This window comes from Rhinoderma darwinii, chromosome 2 (genome assembly GCF_050947455.1).
Source record: "Rhinoderma darwinii isolate aRhiDar2 chromosome 2, aRhiDar2.hap1, whole genome shotgun sequence".
Lineage (NCBI taxonomy): Eukaryota > Metazoa > Chordata > Amphibia > Anura > Rhinodermatidae > Rhinoderma > Rhinoderma darwinii.
In genome coordinates, this window is record NC_134688.1 from 379,560,079 (window position 1) to 379,581,866 (window position 21,788).

The 21,788-nt window shown below is 41.7% G+C and overlaps 1 protein-coding gene across 14 annotated transcripts in view; it reads left to right on the plus strand.

The window, feature by feature from the left end:
- Window positions 1-21,788, plus strand: part of CASK (calcium/calmodulin dependent serine protein kinase) — a 295,974-nt gene that overhangs the window by 195,400 nt on the left and 78,786 nt on the right. For 8 of the 14 annotated variants that reach the window (XM_075853921.1, XM_075853923.1, XM_075853929.1 and 5 more), the window contains exons 11-12: window positions 2,886-2,903; window positions 4,548-4,669. In XM_075853921.1, coding sequence (XP_075710036.1) covers window positions 2,886-2,903; window positions 4,548-4,669 — 140 coding nt within the window. The remainder of the gene's footprint in view (window positions 1-2,885; window positions 2,904-4,547; window positions 4,670-21,788) is intronic. The other 6 variants (XM_075853922.1, XM_075853926.1, XM_075853932.1 and 3 more) reach the window with 1 other exon arrangement.

Below are 21,788 nucleotides of genomic sequence, written 5' to 3' on the forward strand. Positions count from 1 at the left end.
TCCTTGGCTCATAAATATAAGTGAGGGCTTGAGAAAGCGTTGTACGCGAAGTGGCTGTTGCCTGACACTGTCTTAGTCTCTTCCCCCACCCTCCACATCACCTTTTTTACAAGCATTAAAGAATTTTCTACGCAGACCGGGTGAGTGTGGCTTTTTTTCTCTTTGCTTTCATTGGACTCCTAAATATATGCTTTCTGCATGGAGTTGTAATGTTGCTAGCGTGAAATCGGTCTAAGACTAACTTATTAATATCTTACAAGCCACGCAAGTAAAGTTCTGTATGTTTGTATAAGGCCTTTCTCCATTTTTAAAGTGCAATGTGGGTTAGTACTGTGGATCAGTATTTAGGCTATGTACACTTCCATGTTCCTCAATATTCTCAAATAGAAGCAATGCTTCTAGGAAAGAATGCTGTCCATGTTACAGCATGGAATCTGTGAAACGGAGGCCCTTAGAGGTTCATTTGTGACCCATAGAATACTATGGGTGGTGTATTAGAGTTCCGTGCATGAACCCTTAGGGGGGGAATTAACATATTTTCTACGTCTGTTTTCTGGCGTATAAAAGTAAAAAACTGGCAAAATGACGCATAAATTGCGACTTTCATAACATAAAAAAAAAAGTAGCAGTGCTTAGTGAAAAGGGGGCAGGGCCACTGCGGTCTGACGCATTAAATATAGTTTACACTAGAAACTGGTTTAAATTATAGCTGTAATCTGCACCAGTTCACTCGGTGGCGCACTCAGATGCTAGAAAGTTTTTTAAGAGGCACAAGTGCGTATGAAGTGCAAGTCTTAATAAATTGCCCCCTTAGTCTATTGATCCAGTTGGAAAGATTTCTCAAAAAAATTAAAATAAAATAGTGCAAGGAAAAAGTGGCGAAAAAATGTCCATTGGGCCTCCCTCTTAGAGATGAGAGCTGGAATCTGATTAGTTGATATGGGCAATGTCTCCACACTAGTTTTTCATAGATCTCCCTCAGTTTTTAGGAAACTCTCTTAAGCATTGATAAATCTGTGCGGTTACTAAGTGGTTTATAGTTTGCTCTAAATAAAAGTAGCCATAATTCGTATGAAACCTTTCTTAGGCTAGGGTTTATGTTCACCCAATTTCGGTTAATATCTTATTTGAGCCTATGGGTAGACAGGAGCACTATTCGTCGTCTCTTATATTATTACAAACCTGCAGGGCCAGCATCAGCACCCGGTGAACTCGGGCAAGTGCTGGGGCCCACTGCCCTTGGGGGGGGGCCACTTGGTGCTGCCATCATGGCTCCTCCAGGGTTGCAATCCCCGGCCAGATTGTTGTCGACGCTCTTACCGTGGAGCCCCTGTCTAGGAGCAGAATTCCCCCCCTTATATGGACAGTGACATCAGGGGCTCCTTCTGAAGCGGATTCCCCGGCCAGAGCATTGCTGACACTCTGGCCTGGGGATTCCGCTCCTGGAGGAATCCCTGGCGTCACTGTCTATGTTTGAACAGTGACGAAGGAGATCCTTTGGAGCGGAATCCCCGGCCAGAGCGTTCCCAACACTCTGGTCGAGGGATTCCACTTCTAGAGAGAGCCCCTCACGTCATTGTCCATATATGGCGAGAAGTCAGAGGCTACTCCTGGAGCGAAATCCCTGACCAGACAGTTGCTGATGCTCCGGCCGTGGATTCTGCTCCTGGAGAAGCCAGTGATCCCACTACCCTTATATGGACCGTGACATCAGGGGCTCCTCCTGGAGAGGAATCCCCGGCCATAGCAACTGCAACGCTCTGGCTGGGGAATTCACTCCTAGAGGGAGTCCCAATGGCGCTACCTGCATGGAGGGCCGCGGCTGTGTGGCGCTACTTACAGGGAGGGCGGCTGTGTGGCGCTACTTACAGGGAGGGCGGCTGTGTGGCGCCACCTACAGGGAGGGCGGCTGTGTGGCGCCACCTACAGGGAGGGCGGCTGTGTGGCGCCACCTACAGGGAGGGCGGCTGTGTGGCGCCACCTACAGGGAGGGCGGCTGTGTGGCGCCACCTACAGGGAGGGCGGCTGTGTGGCGCCACCTACAGGGAGGGCGGCTGTGTGGCGCCACCTACAGGGAGGGCGGCTGTGTGGCGCCACCTACAGGGAGGGCGGCTGTGTGGCGCCACCTACAGGGAGGGCGGCTGTGTGGCGCCACCTACAGGGAGGGCGGCTGTGTGGCGCCACCTACAGGGAGGGCGGCTGTGTGGCGCCACCTACAGGGAGGGCGGCTGTGTGGCGCTACCTACAGGGAGGGCGGCTGTGTTTAGCGCTACCTACAGGGAGGGCGGCTGTGGCGGCGCTATATCTATGTTGGGGGGGCCTGTGGCGACGCTATCTACAGGGATCTCTAAATATATGGGGGCACAAACAGGGCCTAACTTCTATATGGGGGAACAAACGGCCATTTTACTGCCGCTGTCAGTTCCCCTGCAAAGGGGCCCACTAAGTGGGTGTCGCCCAAGGGCCTACATAAACCTGGAGCTAGCCCTGCAAACATGCAGTAATATTTTCATGAGCATTTCACAGTCTGGTAAGTCTTTTATGCTGCTGTAGATTTATTGTGCTAACAGGGAGTATGTGTTTGCATTCAATGAGTCAGGAGTAGAAATTATGTTATCCCCTAAACTATCAGTCTGTGTCTGAAAAGTGATTTATAGGGTTACTTCTGCATCAGTTGGATTCAAGTCTTATATGATAGTCTCTTATTTTTTTTAATTATTTTTTTTTATTGTATTTTACATAGGTTATGTGCTAGTTCTGCAGTTGTTTTAGAACTGTTTTGTATATTTGTATACTTACTGTAATTTGCTTGGCTTACGCTTGCAACTAACATGCTATTTCTGAAAATCTCTACACTTTTGTCCGCCTTAATGCTGCCTTACTAGGACTTCTAGCTGCAGAAAGTAGGTATTCCTTTGTTTTTCCGTTTGACTGCATTACGCTTCTACCTCACTGCTTTTTGCATGCTCATGTAGAATATATGCCATTTGTTTCACTGAATATTTACGTTTATTTTACAGAAATACTTTTTTGATCATTTATGGATATATTGACATAATTATTCTTGACCATTGACTTCCCAATAGCATTGATTCATAAAAAGAAATCATAAATAAATGCTGTATGATCAGAGATCAAAGATGAAGGGCTTCTGTGAGAAACACATGTGCTTCAATTTCCTCATGATGGGGCTGTAGATCAAAATTCCCATCCGCATCATTGTCCAAATCGCAGCAGATTTGACAAAAAGCCATTTGTGTAAGTTGTCCATATTCTATTCCTGGATATGAGGCAGCGCACGTGCAGAAGCGGTCATGGTGATACCAGGGTAGACACGCTCGTGAGACCTGCAACTTATTTCCCGTTTACAAAACACACAGCTATGGTGGGAAAAAAAACACTTTACACATAAATGGACATTTCAAATGCAGCTTCTCAGAGTTTTTAGCTTTTAAAGGGATTGTTTATGCCCTATGTAAAGCTTAATTATTGCATGTTGAAGTTACACATTTTCCTAATATACTTTGTTTTAATTAGTTATTTTCAAGAAAACTCATCCTGACCACCTCCTGCTTACGCAGCTGATGTGGATATATATATATATATATATATATATATATATATATATATATATAAAATCTAGAAGTGTAGGTTTAAACTATCAGCCAGTAAGTCCAAATAGTGGAGTTTTGTGCTGCTAGCATAGCTCATATGCTTAGACTAATACATTGCAACAAGCCCATCAGCTGTATGAAGTTGAGATCAGGACAATATTCCAGTGTTGGAGCGTGAACAGTGAATAATTTAATTACATAAGTTACAATCTACACACCTTTGTGTTATAAAATAACATTGTACAACCCCTTTTAATGTATCCTATATAATTTACTATGTCTGATCATTTATCTCTTCTGTTTGAATACATTTATGGCATTATTTTTGTATTTGCCAGTCTTATCATATCCCTTTCAAAATGCTCAATCTCTTGGCAGCGGTGTGCACAGTGCAGGTGCTTTATAGCATCAGCCCCGTTTTTTTGTTTTTTTTATGGAGAGCCCTATGCCAGCTGGCAGTGGTGATGTCCTTCATAGTGAAATGCGTAACTTTACGATAAATTGTACTTTTTATTAATCAATGTGCTGGTGTATATTACGATACAATATCTATTCTATGTACAAATGTGCCTTAAGTTGGCTGCCTTTACTGTTTAAAATGATTTCATAGCCAGAAGACGTGTATAGCTATTCTGTTTTTAGTCCGTTTCCTATCTTTGTCTTATTATCAGGAATTTCATTAATTAATCTGACATGTTTTCATAGTTTGCGCTCATAGTCCGCTTTACTTTTTCTCACTGGTGCTTATTTTTATTCTTTTGTTCAATTTTCCTGCTTCTTCCTTGTTTCTAAATGTCTCTGGATGTCATTGCCTTTGCAGGTTTAATGGCGATCATTAATCATGGTTAGTCAACTGGCTTTATTGTCCAAAGTTCATTTTGCCATAGAAATATGTGCCTCATAGCTTTTGTCCCCCTTCTTGTTTGCTTATAGGAGCTGTGTCTCAAGTACTGGATAGTCTGGAGGAGATCCATGCGCTCACAGACTGCAGTGAGAAAGACCTTGATTTCCTGCATAGTGTTTTCCAAGATCAGCACTTGCACACACTTCTAGATGTAAGTTTCTGTGCTTTGTGTTTTTAAAAGATGCCAGTTATGTAGAATTATAAATCTATGTCTCAGGACAGAGCGAGTGGCTAAGCGATCCCTGAGTAAGGTATAACACCTCCATAATAAATTTTATAGAAACTCCAAATATCATTTGCATACAAAAGAGAAAGAAGGGAGTCATGTACTGTATATGGCACAAAGATAGAAAAGTCTAAATTTTTATTAAATCCATTAGGTCAAAGTAGTTAAAAAATACACAGGAGAACCAAACACAATCAACTGTAAAAGGGCCATGTAAAGGAACAGGACATCAGTACAGCGTATTATCTGACCATAGATCAAAATCTGCAAAACTACATTTGCTTAATTATATAGTTGTAGAGTAAAAGTCCCACTACGTCCGTTATAAATTGAGATTCTTAGGATGACTGTTAACAATTTTTCTAAATTTGCCCTTCAAAAAAACATACTGCATTATCTAAGGCCCCATGCACACGAACGTAAAAACGCCCGTAATTACGGGCCCATAGACTTTTATTGGCCACGGGTACCTCCCCGTATTCTTACGGGAAGGTGCCCATGCCGTTGAAAAATATAGAACATGTCCTATTTCAGGCCGTAATTACGGGTGACTACGTGTGTGTGCACCCGTAATTACGGGAGCGTTGCTAGGCGACGTCAGTAAATAGTCACTGTCCAGGGTGCTGAAAGAGTTAAACGATCGGCAGTAACTCTTTCAGCACCCTGAACAGTGACTACCGATCACAATATAGATCAACGTGTAAAAAAAAAAATAGACATTCATACTTACCCAGAACTCCCTGCTTCTTCCTCCAGTCCGGCCTCCCGGGATGATGTTTCAGCCCATGTGACCGCTGCAGCCAATCACTGGCTGCAGCGGTCACATGGACTGCCGCGTCATCCAGGGAGGTCGGGCTGGATGTCAAAAGAGGGAGGCGTCACCAAGACAACGGCCGGGTAAGTATGAATTTCTTTTACTTTTACTGCGGAAAAGGCTGCTGCCCCTTCTCTCTATCCTGCACTGATAGAGAGAAGGGGCTGCCGATTAGTGCAGTGCAATTTTGCAGCGAAAACGTGCCCGTAAATACGGGTGGAATTCTGGTGACACCGGAGCCGTATTTATGGGCACGGCTCCGTAAATACTGGTGCAATAAGGGTCGAATACGTGTGACCAAGGACCTGTATTTACACCAGTATTTACGGGAGGAAAGAAATACGTTCGTGTGCATGAGGCCTAAGAGTGTTAAGAATACAAGATGATCTGTCTTTGTGAATTGGCTTCCTAGATCTCACTGGATATTTCCATATTAATCTGCTGGTTTGTGTACTTGTCTATGGGCCCTTTTACACCAGCCAATTATCGAGCAAACGAGCGTTCACAAAATGCTTGTTCCCGATCATTGCCCTGTGTAAACAGGACAGCGATCGGCCGATGAACGAGTAAACCCTCGTTCATCTGCTGATTGCATCGTTTAAACAACCTACAATATTATCGTTGTCAGCAGCCCATCTTCATGTGTAAACGGGGAGACGTGCTACCGACATGATAGAAATGTATGGGGGATGAACGATCGTAGTAACAAGCGCTCGTCCCCAAACTGCTCCTTTTACAAGAAGATAAACGAGTGCCGATCAACTAGCTGTCTTGTTGATTGGCGCTCGTTTACAGGGCCCTCACAATGCTGTGTAATAGGACCTTAAAGAGGCTCTGTCACCAGATTTTGCAACCCCTATCTGCTATTGCAGCAGATAGGCGCTGCAATGTAGATTACAGTAACGTTTTTATTTTAAAAAAACGAGCATTTTTGGCCAAGTTATGACCATTTTTGTAGTTATGCAAATGAGGCTTGCAAAAGTCCAAGTGGGTGTGTATTATGTGCGTACATCGGGGCGTTTTTAATACTTTCACTAGCTGGGCGCTCTGATGAGAAGTAACATCCTCTTCTCTTCAGAACGCCCAGCTTCTGGCAGTGCAGATCTGTGACGTCACTCACAGGTCCTGCATCGTGACGGCCACATCGGCACCAGAGGCTACAGCTGATTCTGCAGCAGCATCAGCGTTTGCAGGTAAGTCGATCTTACCTGCAAACGCTGATGCTGCTGCAGAATCAGCTGTAGCCTCTGGTGCCGATGTGGCCGTCACGATGCAGGACCTGTGAGTGACGTCACAGATCTGCACTGTCACAAGCTGGGCGTTCTGAAGAGAAGAGGATGTTACTTCTCTTCACAGCGCCCAGCTAGTAAAAGTATTAAAAACGCCCCGATGTACGCACTTAATACACGCCCACTTGGACTTTTACTTTTAAACACACCCACTTGGACTTTTGCAAGCCTCATTTGCATAATTACAAAAATGGTCATAACTTGGCCAAAAATGCTCGTTTTTTAAAAATAAAAACGTTACTGTAATCTACATTGCAGCGCCTATCTGCTGCAATAGCAGATAGGGGTTGCAAAATCTGGTGACAGAGCCTCTTTAAGGGCGATAACCTCCATAACAAACCTCGTTAAATTAGGTTATCTGTCTAAAGCTGTATTTCTGCTGTACTAGTGTGTTGATATGCACCGATTAAACCGCACCTCAAATTACAGAACTGTCACTCCAGGACATTTATTTTCCTTGTTTGGGCTAGTGTGAGCCCATTAGCCTCTGCTCACTGGATGAGAGGGATCACTGTGAGGAGACGAGGTTGTGTATACTCTGTGGCTAATATATGTGCATGTTGTACGCTAATTACATTTGTATGTTTTTCATTCCAACTTTGTGAAATGTGGTTCTGTCAAGATGATTCCCTTTTTGTTACATAGACCTCTCCGTTTGTATAGGAGATAGTTTTTGCCAGAGGCGGCAGCACTCTTCTCACCCTCAATTGGGATTTGCTTGCCAAGCAAAGGCAGGACAAGGTGTAATAACTGTGGCTGAAACTATTTTTCTAGAATGTTTTATGCACATCAATCTTTAAAGGCAGTCTGTCCCGAGAATTAAAAAAAAAAGAAACGCCAGTGGACGCTCCAGCAATAAAGTGCATACTCTGTGCAAATTGAATGTCCCATGCGGCTGGTTTGACCTTGTGGATACATCCACAGCACCTTCGTATATAAGGTGCAGCTTTCTAGCCAGTAAAAGTTGGATGCTGTTCCAGTTATATTTCTTCATTAACCCTTTTCAGTCATTACCGGTAAACGCTATATTCGTAGGATTTACTAATTTACCTTGCTATCATCTAAAACAAGTTGATGCTGCTAAAAATGAAAAATGTCCTCCTTACTAAAGTGGCAAAAACATTGCTCGATTTAGGTGCCTAGTTCCCAAATTCAGAAGTAAAAACTATTAAAGGTGTTATTAAAGAGGAATATTTTAAAGAGGACCGGTCACCTCTCCTAACATTTCTGTTTAAGTAAATAGTCCCCATGAAACAACAGTTATGGAACATATATTTATAGAACTTTACGTTGTGCCGTTTCACGGCTATTCCTCCCAGAAATTTATGAATAAATTGACAACTGGGTGTTACCAGTTGTGGGTGTGTCCCTACACAGTCTGACCCTGTCCAATAGTGCTGACACAGTGAGACTGTAGGGACACACCCCTTTGTCAATTTATTCACATATTTCTAGGAGAAACAGAACTGTTATTTCATGAGGACTACAAGTATTTACTAAAATAAACCTGTTAGGAGAGGAGACCGGGCCTCTAAGTGCTAAATTTTATTCGTTATACCAACTGCATTAGAGTAATAAATCACAAGTTATCACAAATTATTTAATATAATAATCTTCTGATCACAGAAGGGTTAAAGTGCCGCTTCTATTTGGAGTCGCTGTAAAGATTATGAGAACTTGCGGAGAATTCCAGAAGGCAGATTCCAGGTGCCATTTACAACCGCCTATGTTTTACAATGGACAACAACACAATATATCCAATCCAAAGTAGGTAGAGACTGATGGCCGTATTGCAGGACAAGTGTTGGAAGCCTAGCCATGTTAAAAGAATAGGGTTATGTGAACACAGCTGAAGAGTTTGTTTTATAAAGAACATAACCAAGAGGTAGATAATGGTCACTGGCACTTTATAGTAGTCACTGATGCTTTATAGTAGTCACTGATGGACTCCTGTAATTTGTGACTAGCTGAAGAAAGGCATGCGAGAGAAATCATTATTTTGTACACTCCAGCTTGTTGGTCGCATTCCAGGAAGCGTTGTCTGAATACAGATGTCACCCACTTTGCTAGTTAGACTTCCGTTGAGCAGAAGAACAATGTGTCTTTTTGTTGACTGGGGCCAGTCTGGGAGACCAGGTTTGTCTGCTTATCTATTAATTGTAAAGCATTTTTGCAGTCTGTTCAGTATGCGGCAGTAGTGGATGAACTCCTCAATGTGGTGTCTTACTAGGATATGCTTCAAATAAGTGGGTGACTATTTTCTGTATGGTTGATACGCTAACGTTAGACCCAGTTCCACAAGTTATTTCTGTATATTGACATTTATCCGGTTTCCTTCTTGCGTCTGCAATCCAGGTTCTCCTTTTCTGAAGCTTTAAATGAATAAATTAAAATGCCCTAGTTGTCACCTTTGGCCATCTTTTTCCCCCATTAACTACATCATTCGGTTGGGCACAGGGACATAGCTATGGGGGTACCTTGGTACCTGAAGGTGGCCCAAAGCCCCTCTGCCGCCAATTTTATAAAAGACGTGATAATTGGGGGCCCTTGATCTCCAAGTTACGCCTTTGGTTTGGCATGCACCGTCGTCTTAGGACATATTCACACGACTCTAAAAAAAAAAAAAAAAAAAAACAATGTGAAAACGTGTCGGATACGCTAGCGTTTCTTGTGAAGTGCTTTTTAAAATGTAGGCGCTTTCCATGTGGTTTACGCGTTTTGTGTGCGCTTTTTGCAAATTTTTTGGCACACAATTAGGACTCCCATGGAAACTATAGGAAAGTTTGGTGCGTTTTACACAAAGGAATTAACCTGACACTACTTTTTTACACTACGCGTTTTTTTAAAATACACGACGCGTAATAAAAAAAAAATGTGTGGTTTGTACTAACTCTGCACTTTCCCATTGATTTGAATGGGAAGCTTAATAAAGCATTTTTTGACGCGTATTTTGGAGCGTAAAAGGCGCCCATATACACGGTAATTACACGCAGTGTGAACAGGGCATTTGGGGGAATGCTCTCAAAGCTGAGCTGAACTGTTGAATGTTTTTTCATCCACAAGTTTTTCCCATTATTGACCAGAGTATTTCATAGTGCTAGTTACATGGCTAGAACTTTTTTTTTTTCTTTTTTTTTTAGGCTGAGTGATTTATGTCTTGGTTTACAGCCTACATACTGTGGAAGCACATGCGCATCGGTGGCAGGGAATGTAAATGTGTAACTATTTGTGTGTATTTTACCTACATATCTACAACAATTGCAGGTCACACAAGCCAATGTGGAATTCGTGTTCTCACCGTGTGACCTTACATGATGTTACTTGGTAACAGGATATTTGCAAAGTGTACGCGAGATAGAACACAGAAATAATAAACATTTAGGAAACAAAATAAGGGTTATATGTGATGTATTTTTCTATTTTATTTTATTTTTTACTTGTTTTGTCTTATAAAGTAGCACTCCAGCAAACTCGCAAGCAATATTCTAGCAGTGTAATTTTTTTCTTCCCAGCTCAGCTACATCTATACATTTTTAACCCTATCATTATGGCCAACTTTGTCATGTGATCTCAGTCTGACCACCAGTTCGGAGCTTGCACTCTTGTGTAAATCGAAGTCAGTCTCCACTGTGTGGAGGACTTCCCGTGACCTACAGGATTACACCAGCATTTATCAAATGCCTCCTGTGCTGTTGTCGAGATCATTTCTACCCTATCCAAGTGACCAGGAGTGCAGTGATATAATAGTTGTGTCTTGACAACCAGGGGCATAACTAGAATTCATAGTGCCCTATAGCAAAATAAGGTGGGCACCCGCCACCCAGTGACAGAAAATTGAAACCGCACGATAAATAGCGATATTTAAACGTATCAGAGAACCCACATAGTAGTTCTAGATAGCAAAAAGACACCAGCTTGTTCCCCACAAAAAGGAACAACGTTCTTGGACCTGAATGGGAACCCTCAACTTCTGCGTCCCATAGCAGCTACTACATCTATAGTTACGTCCTTGCTTATAATAATTAGCTGCAGAGTCCTAGTACTCCTCTGACTCCATACATAAGACATACTTTTTACACCTGAAATAGGGCGTTTGTCTTAACTGAAAGAACAAAAAACAGAGCAAAAAATATAAAAGTGGACAGTAAAAACTTTGAGTTATGCTAGTGTCGTGGCTTGAGTTTTTACAGGCTCTATGACCGATATGATGGATCAGTTATGACCTGTTTGAAGGATCTATTATGATCGGTCTATCCTCCCTATTGACTTAAGGAGGTTTTACACAGGACGATCATCGGGCAGACGAGTGTTAATAGAACGCTCGTTGCCGATAATTGCTCTGTGTAAACGTGTACGACCAGCAGGTGAACGAGCAAACGCGCTCTCATCTGCTGGTTGTATAGTTTTAAAAAAGTAAAAGATTATCGTTGTCGGCAGCACATCTCCTTGTGTAAACTGGGAGATGCGCTGCCGATGTGATAATAATGGATGGGGACGAGCGATCGGAGTAACTACCGCTAATCCACATCCATAGTGTGATAGAAGCAAAGGAGCGCCGATCACCAATGTCTTGTTGATCGGCTCTCGCTGCATAGGCCGCTTATTGGCCGGTGTAAGAGGGTCTTTAAAGTGGGTCTTTGAGGTTTCTTATTTTAATTGTCCCCAAAAAAAACTGTCTTGTAATACTTTTTATAGTTTTAGTTTACACAATTTCATACTAAATCATACATGAAGATCTCTTATAACTAAGGTGACCACAATTTAAAAAGCTTCTTTTAAAATAAAAGTATAGCGCTATGTGCTTAGTTAAGTCCTAGTTGAATAGAGATATATGTACTTGCACTCCCCTTTGGGCTTCAGACTATATTTGTCATCATAGCAGAGTATATTTGTTATCCGGGATGCATCAAGCTTCTCTACCTTTAACAGTGGGGCAGATTTATTATTGTCTTTGTGCCTTGCTTCTGGCCGTCCGTGTGCCTATTTTCTTAGCACGTATATTGTTGGCAAAATTTATTAAGAACCTTGATTTGCAACATGCTCGCCGCATCAGGTCACATACTTAGAATATGTTCATAGATTTTTGAAATCGTAAAATGCGCCAAATTTAACTCTTGTGTGTGTCCGTTTTGTGGCGTAGAATACTGGTCTAAAGTATGCCACCCAATAGGTGGTGTAATGAAGGGAATGCAGTCTAAGGGTATGTTCACACGACCTATTTTCAGCTGTCTTTCGGACCATAAACGCGTCTAAAAATGCGGGGGGCTGAACGCCTCCAAACATCTGCCGATTGATTTCAATGGGAAAAACGGCGCTCCGTTCCCACAGGGTTTTTCTTTTTTTACGCGGTCCTTTTTAAAAACGGCTGCGTAAAAATAAAAAAAAACTCAGAAAAAGAAGCGCTTGTCCCTTCTTGAGCAGTTTTTGGAGCAGTTTTTCATTGACTCGATAAAAAAACAGCTAAAAAAACGGGCGTAAAAAACGCAAGTTACTTAAACGGCTGAAAATCAGAGACTGTTCCCTTGAAAACCGCTTCGTATTTTACAGCCGTTTTTTGTTTAGCGTGTGAACATACCCTAAGCCATTATTAATACATCTGCCCCATTGTCTTCTGCTTTTGTTGCACCCTCCTACTCTTTGGGAACACTCCCGTAAGCCATTTTTAAAAATAAGGATTATATCAATGGACTTACGCCAATAGCTTTTTAACCAATAAAATGTTCCGTGACCCCTGTCTCAAGAGGGAGAAAAAGCAGATTCACGTGTTGTAGTCCATGGGTGTTTTTGAAACTGCCAAAAGCAGCAATTAAGTTTAACAGTGCAAAGGGGTTAACAGGTCCATATTGTACCATATTGGCAATCTGTAGAAACTGGAAATTTTAGTTGTTACTTTTTATTTTTTTTTTATTGATTAACTGTATAGATTAATGTCATGGTCCCGCAAAACACTATTTGTTTTTATGGAATTTGTGCTAAATATGTATACGTTGTGTAATATATGACGTCGCTATAGCGCCAAGAACCAGGACCCTATTTTAGTTTTAAATTGATCGCCCTCCTTTAACTTTAATCATCCAGATACAGAAATTTTTAGTACAGGCAGGTATGCCTCGGGTGTAACAAGCAAAAACTGGTGGCCAGGATTATGGTGTATTTGGGGTAGCATGCATCCTTCATGACCGGAAAGTATTAATAGTTTTTTTGTTAATTTTATTTTTAATTATAAGGGCACATGTTAGCATAGAAGCATGATCTGTGTGTACCATGCTGTCCCCAATGATCTAGTGGTAACAGATCATTAGATCACAGGTTATCAGTGATCTGTATATACAGACATGCAGATCAGACACAAATTACCGCATCAGCTGTTCATAGTGGCTTTTTGCGCTGGGGTTTTCCCATTTTGGACATTTATGGTATATCCACAGGATATGCCATAAATGTCCGATAGATGCTGGTCTAGGGCTGGGCAATTAATTAAAAAAAAAATTTAAAAAAAATTCATTAACCGACGAAAGTTGCGCATTTTGTCTTTTATTCTGGTTTTTTTTTCCCCCGGTTTCAACTGTATCTGCGTTCTCAGGACGTAGAGCTAGGGGCCGTTCGGTTACTTGTAATCGAGGTTACATGTTCAATTGTTCATAATTTTGCTTTAGGTCATGATCGCCCAGCCCTATACTGGTCTCACATCTGGGACCCCCATCCTACCTTGCTCAGCTCCCGGTGGTTGGGATTTAAAGAAACTATGCTGTTTCCGTAACTCCCATATATATGATTGGGAGTTTCGGAAACCGCGTAGCACAGCGAGTGTCATGGTTTCCGTAGTTCCTGAATTCCAGAAATGACGTAGCTCGCGTCCTAGAGATAGGGGTGGGTCCCAGAGGTGGGACCTACATCTATCAAACATTTATGGCGTATCCTATTTAATGAACTTAGATGTGATCGATAACAGCTGGATCCTGCGTGTCAGAGACGGCAGGACACTGTGTCACTGAAGCAGTCAGTCCCATTGACCTGACAGATTCGGGTTGCAGTGCAAGATACAGCTTCTGTGTTACCAAGATACATAGAAGCTGTATCTCAAAAAGTAAACTTTTTTTTTTTTTTATGAAAACCAATTACAAAGTTGCATTAAGCACTAGAATACATTGTTTTAGTAAAAAAAAAAAAAAATGTTTTCAAAGGTTTACATAGCCTTTAAGTACAGAGTGGTGCAATCTTTATTAACCCCAGCTTGTATTTATCAAAAAAAATTATAAAAATGAGCAAATTGCATTTTAGACATGTTTGGCAATAAAATGATGGTTCCCACTTCCTCAAGTTCCCCTTTATTTATTACATTTTTTTATTGGCTGATGGGCGCCTGATTCCAGCCACAACATGAGTTCTTTATTTATATCTGAGTAACAGGAAGCATATGACTGCTGGTTTGTCTTTTTACATTTTTTAGCTGTTTTGATTTAAATACTTTTAATCCATTCCAACATATTTATGAAGCACAGACTGCTTGAGCTGCAGTAATTAAACAATAAATAGAATATACTAGACTTTGTGCTCACAGTGCAGTTTTGATGCAGGTTTTACATGCATTTGAGGGCAATCTAAGTTTCTTAAATCTGTTGAGAATTTTTACCGTATTTGCTATAGATTTTAACAATTGCTATGCAGGAAAATCCACAAAAGATGACTTTTTATTGCTCACCCGTGATTTAGTTGTGACCTGTATTTTTTTTTTCATTGTAATGGGAATCGGTCCCCCCTGGCGGGGACTTTTCTTGTGGACTTACCTTATACACAGCAGCCCGAGCCTGTGAGGTAGATTTCAGGCCTCAGAAACCCATTCTACAACGCAGCTAAGAACATGTCACTGATTATAGTTAAAGCGGGGGTGCACAACCTTTTTTGGTTCGGGGCCAATATTGCCAGATTGTACCACTCAAGTGTCACAACAAAAATAAGGCCCTTTCACATTACATCTGTAGATAGAAGTCCTTGCGACGAACATTATAACAAATACCTCCAAGGGAAGGCTGCAGTGTATCACTTTGTACTTTGGAATATGTTGCCCATACAGCCCCATCTCTATCTAACTATAGTGCCCAGTGGTCCTTGCTGATGGACTCAGGATACTTCTTGCCTTTTGTAGTATTGTGCCCCTTGGTTCCTGATCTCCTTGGTTCAGGGATCTGTGGATGATCTGGCCCGAGTCCCCTTGCATTTCTCTGATAGCTACTGTCAGACATCCTATCTGTAGATGGTGTACTCCTTTCTCATAGCCACTGTTTGATTTGCCAGTAGTGGCTAATTATTCGCTTCCATGGCATCCCCGGGGACGCTCCAATGATGTAACTGTACCATATATGGACAGTTCTACCACTGAAGCTTCCCCAGGTGGATAAAAAAAAAACAGCCGAAGTCCCCAAACAGCAGGGGAAGCTCCGGTGGTGTACACTAACAGGCCAGTCAATTTGATAGTGGAGGACCCATCGGTAAGTGAGGGGGTTGGATGAAGAGATAGATGAGATCTGTTTTGAAGTGTACCTATCTTTTCAGGTGGCCTCTCGGAATAAGCCATCACATATATATACTGCAGCAGCATGTGTGTCTGCTCTTGCTCCCCTTCCCCTCTTCATAGACTTCTATTAACAGGCTGTAAAGAGACATACCCCTACTTTCTGCGGTCTGTCTCCTCCACTCTGTAAATCGGGACAGTTTTTACTTGACAACAGCGGGTGAACGACCGATTACAGAAAGGGAGTGTTACGCCGCTGGTGGCGCTCAAAACCGCAACGCTAGGAAGCACTACCACATGGGTGAAGCACGCATCAACACTGGCAGAAAACTAAAGGCACAAGTAACTCACCAGTGGACGAGTGAAACCGAATACGGAAAGCAATAGAAGCTCAAGACAAAGGTGATGAATAGCATGCAGCTAGATAACAGACGAATAGATAGTGGTTCAGCGTTTACAGCACTCACTGACCCTATCTGAATCCCGCAGGGCAAGACAACTACTTGGCAGCAGACCAAACGCACAGGAAAGGCAAACAAACCAGTGGAACGACTGATCCCAGGATACTCCTCAAACCACTATACAAAAAAAAAGAACTTTCAGAGGACCAACAGGTCACAAAGTACAAACAAACAGACAGACAAGGAACAAAGTCTCAAACAAGAATCTGGAAAGAGTTAGTTAGCACATGAGACCCGAATAGAGGTGAAGCTCTGTTGGATCTGGTCATTTCTGAAAATGCAGAGCTTGTTGGGAACGTCAATGTTCGTGAAAACATCGGTAACAGTGATCGTAATAAAGTTATATTTTACATATACTGTAAAAAAAACAAACACCGGCTGGGAGGGCAAAAACACTTAATTTTAAGAAGGCCAATTTCCCCAGGATGAGGGCTGCAATTCAGGATATAGACTGGGAAGAACTAATGTCAAATAATGGTACAAATGATAAATGGGAGATTTTCAAATCTACTTTGGGTAATTATAGTGCAAAATGTATTCCTATCGGTAAGTATATAAATGCAAAAAAGCCAAGGTCTGAACATGTAGGACCCCTAGATAGTGGTAATGGGGAGTTGGTCACGGGATCAAGAGAAGGCAGAGTTACTAAATGGGTTCTTCAGCTCTGTGTATGTACAACAGAAGAAGGAGCAGCTGATGTAGCTGGTACCAGTGCTGTTAATATATCAGTTGATATACTGAATTGGATGAATGTAGATATGGTTCAAGCTAAATTAAATAAAATAATATACACAAGGCCCTGGGACCAGATAGGCTACACCCTAGAATTCTTAAAGAGCTTAGTTCAGTTATTTCTGTCCCCCTCCATAATATTTAGAGATTCTCTAGTGACTGGTATAGTGCCAAGGGACTGGCGCAGGGCAAATGTGGTGCCTATTTTCAAAAAGGGCTCTAGGTCTTCCCTGGGTAATTATAGACCAGTAAGCTTAACATCCATTGTGGGGAAAATGTTTGAGGGGCTATTGAGGGACTATATACAGAATTATGTGACATTAAATAGTATTATAAGTGACAGCCAGCATGGATTTACGAAGGACAGAAGCTGTCAAACCAACCTGATTTGTTTTTATGAAGCGGTGAGCAGAAGCCTAGGCCGCTGTGGATGTAGTGTTTTTGGACTTTGCAAAGGCATTTGACACTGTCCCCCATAGACGCCTAATGGGTAAATTAAGGACTATAGGTTTAGAAAGTATAGTTTGTAATTGGATTGAGAATTGGCTCAAGGACCGTATCCAGAGAGTTGTGGTCAATGATTCCTACTCTGAATGGTCCCCGGTTATAAGTGGTGTACCCCAGGGTTCCGTGCTGGGACCACTATTATTCAACTTATTTATTAATGATATAGAGGATGGGATTAATAGCACTATTTCTATTTTTGCAGATGACACCAAGCTATGCAATATAGTTCAGACTATGGAAGATGTTCGTGAATTACAAGCGGATTTAAACAAACTGAGTGTTGGGGCGTCCACTTGGCAGATGAAGTTTAATGTAGATAAATGTAAAGTTATGCACCTGGGTACGAACAACCTGCATGCATCATATGTCCTTGGGGAGCTACACTGGGGGAGTCACTTGTTGAGAAGTATCTGGGTGTACTTGTAAATCATAAACTAAATAACAGCATGCAATGTCAATCAGCTGCTTCAAAGGCCAGCAAGGTATTGTAGTGTATTAAAAGAGGCATGGACTCGCGGGACAGGGATGTAATATTACCAGGAGTTAGAAAAAATGCAAAGAAGAGCAACGAAGCTAATAAGGGGCATGGAAAATCTAAGTTATGAGGAAAGATTAAAAGAACTAAACCTATTTAGCCTTGAAAAGAGACTACTAAGGGGGGACATGATTAACTTATATAAATATATTAATGGCACATACAAAAAATATGGTGAAATCCTGTTCCATGTAAAACCCCCTCAAAAAACAAGGGGGCACTCCCTCCGTCTGGAAAAAGAAAGGTTCAACCTGCAGAGGCGACAAGCCTTCTTTACTGTGAGAACTGTGAATTTATGGAATAGTCACCGCAGGAGCTGGTCACAGCAGGGACAGTAGATGGCTTTAAAAAAGGCTTAGATAATTTCCTAGAACAAAAAAATATTCGCTCCTATGTGTAGAAATTTTTTACTTCCCCTTTCCCATCCCTTGGTTGAACTTGATGGACATTTCTTTTTTCAACCGTACAAACTATGTAACTATATGCCAGAAACCGTATAACCAGCACCTGAGGAATCTGGGCCTGAAGTATAAATAGCACAAGAAAGATTCTTCACCTTAATCAACCAGGCAAAGCTAAATGATTACTAAATCCAGATTGAGACCAAAGGCATTGCCTAGCAACGCCCAAACACTGAATCATCGATTATCAGCAGTCCTGCTGTTAATCGGAACAAGGAGGCACCTAGTGGCAGGAACTTCACACAGAATTTTGCATGGATAAAACAATTACGTTTTAACAGTAATTAAATTCTAAAGTTGATCTATATTGTATACTAGAAGAGTAGCATAAACTATTTGAAAATTTAGTGTCCATCTAATCTTTATTTATATTAGACAAAATTAAAGAGAACCTTTCACCTGCCCATACATGTGCAGCATGTAATGGGCAGGGCTTCACAAACCCTGTCTCACTTTAAAAAATGTTCCTATCTTCCTCCGTTATTTATATATCGGTGCCGTTATATTTGGCGCCCGATATGTAAATAAGCCCTTGAACTGTCAATGGGGTTTTTCTATCCAACTAAATGGCAAGGGGGCGTGATCTCTTTGCTCTGACACTGTCCAATCCGCTACGGACAGTGTTAGGGCGACTTGCATTGTGATCCCTCCTGCGAGAACACACACAAACTGAGAGAGCGCTCTCTGCAGAACCACCAGTCAGTCTGTGTGTGTTCTAGTGGAAGGGAAAACAGCGCAAGCCGTCCTGATGCTGTCTGTAGCTGATTGGACAGTGTCAGAGCGAAGAGATCATGCCTCATTGCCAGTGAGACCGTGTTTGTTTGTGAAGCCCTGCCTATTACATGCTGCACATGTATGGGCAGGTGAAAGGTTCTCAAGTACATGACGAGGAAATTAAAAAAAATTACCTAATAATCCAGGAAATTGAAACTTGGTTAGCAAGTCTGAAAGTTAGAAAAGTAAAATTTGAGATCTAAGGTTGCTGTTTGACAACTTTATTTTGTACTGTATATTATAGGTCATTTAACGATGGTGAACATCACCTGGAGTTAGTCTGTCTTACCTACTGCAAGATTCGGTCTAAAGAAAAGAAAATTGCAGCGACCGCACGCAAAAACTCTTAGAGGAGCATATCTTTACTCTAGTGATGCAACGTTTCGGCTATACAAGCCTTTTCGAAGCATCACACCTTGCACTGGAGTAAAAATGGCGCTCTAAGAAACTTTTTGTTCTATACTATACAGTTTCATGAAGTGAGATTGTAAATGATGAATCCAAAATACCAACTAAAGCAAAAACTGCTACATCTAACGAGACAACCGTACGATTCCTAAGGAGTCTCAGGCAAGTCTTTTCAAGATGGGTGCCCAATTTGCAGAGAAACATTGGTAAGGCTACATGCACATATTATGCGACCCGTAAACAAAAGATCTGTTGTCCTTCTCTTTTTTTTTTTTTTTTGAGGTCCACTTGTCCTCCGCTTGTCCATGGCTTTCACATCGCCATAGAGGAATAGGCAAGACAGCCGCAAACACGGACAGGAATGGGATCTGCTCGAAGTTTTGCAGCCCTGTCCCACGACCCCCACACGGATCTGTGAAAAACACGGTTGGGTGCATGGGGCAGTGTGCTATTTGTCTTGTACTCAAGAAAACTAAGACAGACCACTACTCATACAGTATGTCCTAATTTATCAAAACTGTATCAGAAAATCTTTCCTTGTTGCCAATAGCAACCAATCACAGAGCAGCTTTTATTTTTCTAGCGCAGTTTACGAACTTAAAGCTGAGCTTTGAATGGTTGCTATGAACAACAAGGCCAGTTTTTCTCTTAGACCGTTTTGATAAATGAGGCCCATAGACCTCTACCGTGAAGTGTTGTGCGTAAGCCCGTTGATATGAGGAGAGGAGCGGTTTCCTTTTATTGTTAATGGTATTATCCTGTTATCTGCTTGCAGCTGTATAACAGGGATGTTACCTTTTTGTTATCCTGTCCTCTGATATGACTGCAACCCTGCCTACAATGCACATATGGTGTCAAAGTCAATCATGGACAGGTAATTTTCTAATGATAGATTCCTTTTAAAGCGGTATTCCCAGAAGAAACGTTTATCACCTATCCACAGGGATAGGTGATCCACGTCCATAGACTTTGCTCCATTCAAAGTTCTCCTCGCTGCAATCTTGCAGTGAGGAGGAACGGGCGGCTATGGGCCCCTGTCCTAGTGTATGTGGGGCTCCCAATGATTAGACAATTATTATGTATGTTGTGGATAGGTGATAAAAGAACATATTGATTGAAACTTGGGAAACGTGCTGCTGTTCAACCATGCTTTTTCTGAAGATATCCACAGGATATGTCATAAATGTCAGATAGATGCGGGTCCCACCTCTGGGACCTGCACCTATCTCCCTAGAACAGGGCCCCCTAAACCCCATTCTAGCTTTTCTGATCTCGCTGCCTCCCGGCCACTTCCTGGTTATATGGTCGGGAGTTCTGAAAACAGCTGAGCTGTGCTGTTTCCGTAACTCTCATAGTAGTGAGTGGCAGTTACGGGAGCAGCGTAGCATGTGAGCTACGCTGTTTTCGTAACTACCATTCAGATCTATGGGACTTACGGAAACGGCGTAGCTCAGCAAGCTACGCTGTTTTCGGAATTCACGACCATAAAACCTTTTTCATGGTCGGAATTCACCTGATTCAGCCACAACACAGAACTGGGTTTAGGGGGCCCTCTTCCAGAGATCGGTTCTGGTCCTAGAGGTGGGACCCGCATCTATCTGACATTTGACATATCCTGTGGATATGTCATAAATGTCTCTCATGAGAAAACTCCTTTAACAACAAGTTTTTTAGAAACTACTATCCTTAGAAATCCTTAATCTATAGTCCGCTTAAGGAATGCCAACATCCGATCCACCATTCAATATAAAAAAAAAAAAAAGAGAATCTTAAAGCTCCCAAATATAATGTGCAAAGAGCCAAAGCTGTTGCTTAAAAAGGTGTCCTGTTTTTCTTTAATATGTATAATAATTTTAGATTTATTTTGTAGACACTTGCTTTCACAGCTTTCTACTGATTTCAAATTCGCAAATAAATCTATTGTGCACAATAAAACCTGAACTGGTAAATACTTTTTATAGACTGTATTTATTTAGCGTTTGGTCACAGCGTAGGTAATGGACTAAAGTTCATCTTTTTATTAAGCATTGTTGTACTGTGGACTGTTTACTTAGGAAAATGAAGCTATCCCTTTGCTTATTACTCCTGTTTACTGTTGACTGAGCTCCACCTGCTTCCACATTATACAGCCAAGAGAGGACATTGTCACTCGCCAGCAGGAAATTTACAGCTTTCCTTTGTGGAAGAGAACATTAAATGGGAATGATTACTGCCCAAGGTCATAACACAGCAGCAGTACAGCAAGACTCTGTGCTTTAGCACTTACTATTGCACGACTCGTAAAACACATTGAAGTCATTTGCTTTTGTATTGTACTTTTTGGCGATTTAGAATATATACTAACTCAAAGGAATAGCGGCATTCATTTCAAAGTGGTTACCCTTGTAAAAGGCTTCCTTACAGATGTCGTTCAGGGATTTAAAAATAAGTTTTATATGGATGTTTTGGGTTTTAATAGACAAAAAAGCCTCAAGTGGGTTCTTAAAGTAAAATTGCAAATAATATGTGGGGGCATTTTTCAATTGAAGTTCATATGAGGCTGCTTTAAAAT